Source organism: Pistacia vera, unplaced genomic scaffold (genome assembly GCF_008641045.1).
Source record: "Pistacia vera cultivar Batoury unplaced genomic scaffold, PisVer_v2 Contig5, whole genome shotgun sequence".
Taxonomy (NCBI): domain Eukaryota; kingdom Viridiplantae; phylum Streptophyta; class Magnoliopsida; order Sapindales; family Anacardiaceae; genus Pistacia; species Pistacia vera.
In genome coordinates, this window is record NW_022196334.1 from 594921 (window position 1) to 602013 (window position 7093).

The following is a 7093-nucleotide window of genomic DNA, read 5'->3' on the forward strand; positions in this document are numbered from 1 at the left end:
AATCGAGTGCCAATACTACCAATTTCGGTAACCTTGCGTCGAAAGTACTCACAACTGGAAAAATGACTTCTTCCGGCGCAACGAACATGTTAAATATATATATATACATATATATGACGGAATAAAGTTCATATCATATCGTGTCATATAAACATTTTTTTTCTTCGATCTACTTTGACAACCATTGTAATTCAAGTTTTGAAAAATGAATATTTATGTGACATGTTATACTTGTTTGGACGATGTGTTGTATGTTATATACAAATTACTTTCACTCTCTTTTTTATACATTGATTTTAGATCAAGTAAAAGTTTGTGCAAGAATGACCCGAAAACCATGAATAGTTAGAAACTTCTGAGAGCTCTATTGTTTGATTTGAGCATATATTTCTATTAATCTCTTTTATCTTTTTTTTCTCTTTAGTTAGCCACCGCCCAGTCTCAAAGAAAAGTTATTTAGATTTGTTTCCGAATTTGAGTCATTCCAGTTGAGTAACATTTTCAGGGCAACGGAAACTGCTGAAGAGTAACCCCATTCTCCGGATAATGATCCTCGGGTGAACTGTCCGATATCACTCGGAAATCTCAGATCATTCAATCGAGCACCGTTTATGAGATATCCAGTGAGTTCACATTACAGGGGACCTCACCAAACTACTGGAAGAGAGATGTCCAATATTACAACTTTTCAGTGGGCACCATCAGCTTGTTCTGCAGTAATATCCCAGCCTGGAACTTTTAGACGATCACCTAAATCCAGATCCTGAGAGACATGACGACTTGTAATTAATCTATCTTTCTAATGCTGATAATCAAGTCCACATCCGAAGACCCTTAGTATAGTATCATCTTCATCTTCATCTTCAACATCATCTCATGCATCATACTCTCAGAGGGGACGATACCTCTTTAATGAACTTAACATCTCATCAGGTAAATATCCCAAATCCAATTCTAGTTTAAGCTTATTCGCCTGCTCATATCTAACCCAACTCCAACGCTGTTTTCTGACGGCGGCTTCCTCAACGGGCTGTTTTTTGTGATTAATTGAAAGGGGTCATTGACCATAATGAAGGTCAAGACAGATTTTTACCTTCTTTTTTTTTTTTTTTTAAATACTTATCTTAAATATAAAGAGCAATAATACTACAGTTACAAACAAATTTTACAAAGATTTTCATACAAAATAATGTGGTAAAAAATGAATGGAATGATGAATTTAATAAGTTTGATTTTTTGTTTCACTTTTCTATTTATGTTTTGTCATCTCACTTTGTATGAAAATATTTATAAGATTTCTTTATAAGTATAGTATTATTAAAATATAAATACAGTTGAAGTTTATTCGCCTGCTTATATCTCACCCAACTCCAATGCCTCATTATCATCTCACCTGACTCCCCGCTAGAGGCACTTATGTTCATTTTCCAAGTTCGGATAATGGATATATGAATCAATTTGAGGCCTATAATTCACCAGCTCATATAGTAGATATAACACCCCGGTCCACTGTCGGTCCAACTCTATCAATATATTATCCGCTCTGGCAGTCTGGATGATTCCATTCTAAAGTTCAATCCCTCACGGTTTTATTTTTAAACCTCAAGAACTCTTGCTCAAACCCAAAACGTGTCTTAACTATTAGAGGATTCCCCTTCTATTTAACCAGCTCAAGCCCTTCCTCCGAAGCGATATGGGATGTCTCAAGTCTCAACAGATATAACACCTCTCAAGAGTATCAGAGCTCAAACCACCATTGTTCAACTGCCTCAGATTCACGGAAACTATCATCAGTCCATCACACCTCCATATATGTATAATCAACCAACTATAGGGTACACACATAATATACATGTGTCTCATGATTGATTGATTGTGCTTAGATACCACAAAGGTACGGCTAGCACACTAGCAAATAAGAGTCCGGATCAATTTATAAATCTTGAATCGCTCAATTAAGTAGACATATTTTAAGCCAAAATTACTTGTATAAAACTCAAAAACAAATCCATACAAACCAGGCTAAAAGAAGGTAATAAATATTTAGGTTGTTAATTACACAGCCTTTGTCTATGAATTCGTAGCTCTCATGGGCATGTTAATGCCTGATGATAATGTGATGCATCATTTCCTGTCTTAATTAGCTTATGCATTGTCATCCGGAAATTATTTTCTGGGTTATTCTGAAATGCCATCAAAATTTATCATATTATAATTGTACACTACAAAAATCAAATATGCAAGAATACCTCTTCTCGTTAATCAAAATATGATTATTCATAATTATATCGACCTAATAATATTGTTATGCCTGAAAAGTTAGGATTGATGTGGACTCTCGTCAACCAGAGCCAATCAGAGTTTAGGAAGGTTTTATAACGTCCAGGCGCTACCACGTCGCACAGTGATGCAAAGGGTATGGTTCTTGTTAGTGTAGTAGGTGGGTGTCGGGCTTATGAGTGGTTAGAAATTAGCCACCTGCCCAAGCCCTGCGTAATTTGAGGATATTTCTCGTGCAGACCACCAATGAAACGCAAATAAAGATTTACACGGCACCTACCCTCTTGCAAACTTGTAATCATTACCTTGAACTCTCCTACTATGAATAGAGGACACCCCTCTCATTTGCGAGATTGGCTAATCTTAGTCTAAAATAGCTTGCAAATTCTCTCTCTCTTTGTATTTTCTCTAGATTATAACCTAGTTCGTTGCACGCGACTTGATTTTAACCATCTAATAATACAATAACAATAGACGTAGGATTCGCTTTTGAGCATCCGAACCACTTTAAATATCGCTTCTTATTCATTGTATCATTTCATGCTTTCTTATCACATATGATTTCTAAGTTCGTTTAACGCTTTGCACATGCGCTGGTGTCAAAATCAAGCAACAACAAATATCATTAAAAAACATAACTAAATTATCTATGAATTATTTTAATGTTAAACATTCTTTTGAATATTTTCAATATCATTGTCGTCAATCAAAAACTTATGAATTATTAAAAATATTTCACATCTAAAAAACAAAACTAAAATTTCAGGCTTTTCTAATAAGCTCTAATTTTTTTTTTTTTAATAATTTTTAAATATCAAAACTATCTTATATTATTTTAGAAAATTTACCTTCAAAAATAAATCTTATAGAGTATGAACCAAACAAGCCCATTAAATAAACAGCCAAATTACCTTTTTGACCCTCAATTTCCAAAAACCCAAAACCCCGTAACTCTGTATCTTCACCACTGCAGCCATTCAGCTTCATTCTTCAACGCGAGCAAAATCTAGCGGCTTTCCGGTCAGTTCTTCTCCGTAAGCTTCTCTCTTCTTCTCTGCAATTCCGTTCTCTTTCTGGGTTTTTTTTTTTTTCAATTCACAACAGCAAGTTTACGAAGAACCAAAAGTTTTCTCTTTTCATTCTTCTTGTTTAGTTGCTTTTGCTTCCTCTTTAGAAAGCATTTTCATGATTTTTTTTTTTTCTGTGATAATTTGTTGCGTTTATTCTTGTTTTCGTTTCCTTTGATTGTTTCGATTTAACCCACTTGCTTGTTTTTTGATGATTACTTTTCATTGATTGTAATTTCAATTCGTATGAAATTTGAGCTTGCCCTAGTTGTTTATTTGGTTGCTTAGAGACAAATTCTAGTTAAAAAACATTGCAAGAAACTTAGAAGTTCTTTTAATTTTTATTTAGGTCAAATCCAAGGAATTTAGTTCATGTTCATCTTCAAATAGTTTTTATTAGTTTAATGAATAATTTCTTCATTTTTTTCATTCTCTTTTATCGAAATTTTTCATCAACGCGTTATTTTTGTGGCGCAGATGGCCCTGAGAGGTGTGTGGCAGCTTCAAAAGCTGATTGTGAGCTATAGTGATTGGGGAGGAAGTAGCAGGGGCATCAGGTATGATATGAAGCTCAAACTATTTATTCTTAGGCCGATGATTTATCGGTGATACTTATTTGTGAAAGAAGTGAAAACGAAGATTATAAGTTGTTGTACTTTATGAATGGAAGCATTCGCTTGTCCATTTAAGCTCATGTTGGTTTTTCAATTTTCTTTTTGTTTCAACTAAAAAGTTTCTCTTATTGCATCTTCTTGTAGAATGAATATCTAAGATTGTTCAACCTCATCAATCTTTAGTAAAAAAGCTGTAAGACGGTTTTGTTGCAATCTTTATTTCATTCACTGTGAGATTGGTTTGCTATATAAAGTCACATTTGTATGTATGTAGTATCCAAACTGAAACCAATAATTTTGCAAGTGTTACACGCTATCACAATAATGAAGGAAACAATTTGCTATGCAAGAAATTATTGTGGATTTTCGTTGTTAGCTTGTAGGTTTACGTCAGTTGGGAATGAGAATAAAGTTACTGGTGAAGTATGTGTGTGATTTGTATTTGATGTATAAATGAGAATAGAAAAAGTTTTGGTAACACTAAGATGAAAGCAAACTCTAAATTGAGGGTCTTGTATTGTTTTGGTGGTCTCTTGGTTGCATGTTTTGTTTCACCTTCAAAGAAACTTACATCGTGACAATAATTGATAAAGCAAGATCTGTATTTAGCATGTCATATCCTTTACACATTGTCATGTACTCTTAAGTTGATTCACTACAGACCCCTCACTTTTGGCAGCATTACTAATTTTCTGGACTATCGGTTGTTGGACTGGCACCTAATTGAAGCATTTTTTATTACTAATATCCGTTTGGCCATGAATTGAATGTAGTGTGAAATATCCCCTCTTGAGTGTCCTTATGTTCTTTCCCATGCTGCAGGGCTGAGCTAATCTGTGTTATGTCAGCACCGTGACTTGAATGTTTATTTCTTATTAATGGCAGGGCATTTATGGAGTCAAAGTTGCCTGCATTTAAAGAGAGCAACCCTCAGCTCGAGGTGGTTACTGAACATATTCGCGGACAGCATCCACATTTGAAGGCCATTTACAGTAAGTCTTCTATCTCCCTTTTCCCCACTCTCCCCTGCAGGTGTTTAACTGTGCTCACAAGTGCTTGTGCGTTTTATCTCTCGAAAACTGTTTGTTCCCAGTTTCATGAATGTTTCTATTGCTACATTTTCAGGGAACCATAACCAGCGGGTGGTATGTGTAAAGAATTTGACTCCGGAAGAGATACTTCTGCAAGCAACCAGGCTAAGGAATGCATTGGGAAGAAAAGTGATAAAACTGAAGACAAGACATGTAACCAAGCATCCAAGTGTTCAAGGTACATGGACGACTGACAAGAAATTTTGAGCGACAAGAAAATTAAATCCATTAAAAGCTGTTTAGTTCATCTTTTTCTTTGTTTTATTCCTGTGGAAGATACTCTCCTAAGTGAATCTGCTAACTTGGTCATATTCTATGATTCAATACCTTTCGAAGATGTTTCTTTCCAGACTTGATCGCCTATTTATCGCTTTGAAAAAGCAGAACATGTGTTTTGTTATTTTCTACTGTGATAAATTATCTGCACGGTCACATGAAGCCAAATGAACAACTTGAGATTTACTTTGATGAATACTATGTGGTTCTGTAGATTCCCACCTGGAAAAATGTAGTTTATAGTTACATACTGGGTAAGCTTTTAATAAAGGCTGGAAATCATTTTCTTTCTTTAGTTACTTCCATGTATGAAATATCGACTTCATCTCATCAGTGGATCCTGCTGCATACACATGCTGTTTCCTAATTGGTAGATCGCAGGACTGACGAATGGCGCACTACTAGGTGTTGTTAATGGTCTCTAAAGCACTCCTCTCTCTCTCTCTCTCTCTCTCTCTCTCTCTCTCTCTATATATATATATATATATATAAAGCAAAATTTGACCAAGTAGAGAAAAATGAAATCAACCACTTATTATTTTGAGACTATTTTCCAATGTTTTGATACCCGGTTTGGCCTGGCTAGTTCAACCGGGACTTGGGGCTTTCGTCGAACGTATTATCACTTTTAACTATTCACCATAAACCCTAGAATTATGGACGACAATCGGCAAGTATACAACAACAATTATATTGAGGCTTGTGGAGAGGGAGTGTCGGTGAGTCCAAAGGTGGTGGAGGAAGTGATTTCCGATGAGTGAATCGATCAGAAAAGGCAAAAATCAATCAACTAAAACAATGGCTTGTTGTCGATGATTAACGAAGCTAACAGGAGAGAGGTGAGATGGGTTTTGATCAAGAGGTTGAGAGGAGTATTTTCGTGGTGATGAAGAGTATTGTCATCGCCAAAAACAAACCCTATTTTGCCTGAGTTGTTGACATTAGAGATGATATTTGAGGTGTTTTTATAAGATTTCAAACCTATAAGAACTTACAATATTTTCAAGGGTATTTTTGTCAAATTTCAAACCTATAAGGACTTACAATATTTTCAAGGGTATTTTTGTCAAATTTCAAACTTTTGGACACCAGTTTAACTCACCTATCAAACCAATTCAACTCAAGACCCAACCACTTTGCCGGTTTCACCGCGGGTTGGTTATTAAAACATTGTTATTTTCTAAGACATATAAGACTAAGATTCATCCATCCCACAATGTATATAACTTCCATAATATAGCATATAATATTAACGAAAATGTTACATGTCTCAACATACAGCTTTCTCCAGATACACAATCACAGGCTTATATAAGCAAAAATCATCTCAAAATTTTCCGGCAAAATCATTAAGAACGAATATTGAATGAACATCGTGATACAGGTTAGCTGCAGCTTCCTCTCAAGTCCAAAGCTACATTTTATCATGAGGCATTTCAGCAATACGACATTTAATCACGAACCAGCGGCTTTTTTCTCCTTCAGTTTTTCCCTTTTCTTCTTGTTTTTCAGAGCATTTTTGCTCATTTCTCTGAAATGATAGTGACGAATAATGAGCAATTTAAGATTGCGACAGCGTAAGGTATATAGATGGAGAATAAATATATAAGTGAAGAGTGTACTTACTGTGAAGGGCTCTCACCAAACAGCTATCATATTATAGAACCATTGAAACAGTTAGAACCACATAAAGCAAAAAATGAAGTGCAAAACAATAAAGCCAAATCCGTTACAAAGCTGTAGTTTGCTATACCTCGGCCTGAAT

At 35.1% G+C, this 7093-nt stretch overlaps 1 protein-coding gene and 1 long non-coding RNA gene across 3 annotated transcripts; one reads left to right on the forward strand and one right to left on the reverse strand.

Moving 5' to 3' along the window:
- The first annotated feature begins 3186 nt into the window (after window positions 1-3186).
- Window positions 3187-5576, forward strand: LOC116105465 (54S ribosomal protein L51, mitochondrial-like). Of its 2 annotated transcripts, none has more exons than XM_031391882.1 (4): window positions 3187-3314; window positions 3825-3904; window positions 4847-4953; window positions 5087-5576. In XM_031391882.1, the coding sequence occupies exons 2-4, from the start codon at window positions 3825-3827 to the stop codon at window positions 5257-5259; spliced, it is 360 nt and encodes a 119-aa protein (XP_031247742.1). In that variant the 5' UTR covers window positions 3187-3314; the 3' UTR covers window positions 5260-5576. The 2 variants fall into 2 exon arrangements, with proteins under 2 accessions (XP_031247742.1, XP_031247743.1); XM_031391883.1 differs by having other exon boundaries at window positions 3198-3300.
- A 975-nt stretch (window positions 5577-6551) lies between these two features.
- LOC116105448 lies at window positions 6552-7093 on the reverse strand. Its single transcript, XR_004124084.1, has 3 exons — window positions 7082-7093; window positions 6955-6977; window positions 6552-6859 (listed from the first exon to the last, which is right to left on the reverse strand). It is a non-coding gene; the product is annotated as an uncharacterized LOC116105448 (long non-coding RNA).

Bases quoted from the DNA above. Each gene is read 5' to 3' on its own strand.
- LOC116105465 (XM_031391882.1), top strand. From the start codon at position 3,825: ATGGCCCTGAGAGGTGTGTGGCAGCTTCAAAAGCTGATTGTGAGCTAT. The intron at 3,905-4,846 runs GTATGATATGAA...TATTAATGGCAG, and splicing joins GGAAGTAGCAGGGGCATCAG to GGCATTTATGGAGTCAAAGT. The intron at 4,954-5,086 runs GTAAGTCTTCTA...CTACATTTTCAG, and splicing joins ACATTTGAAGGCCATTTACA to GGAACCATAACCAGCGGGTG.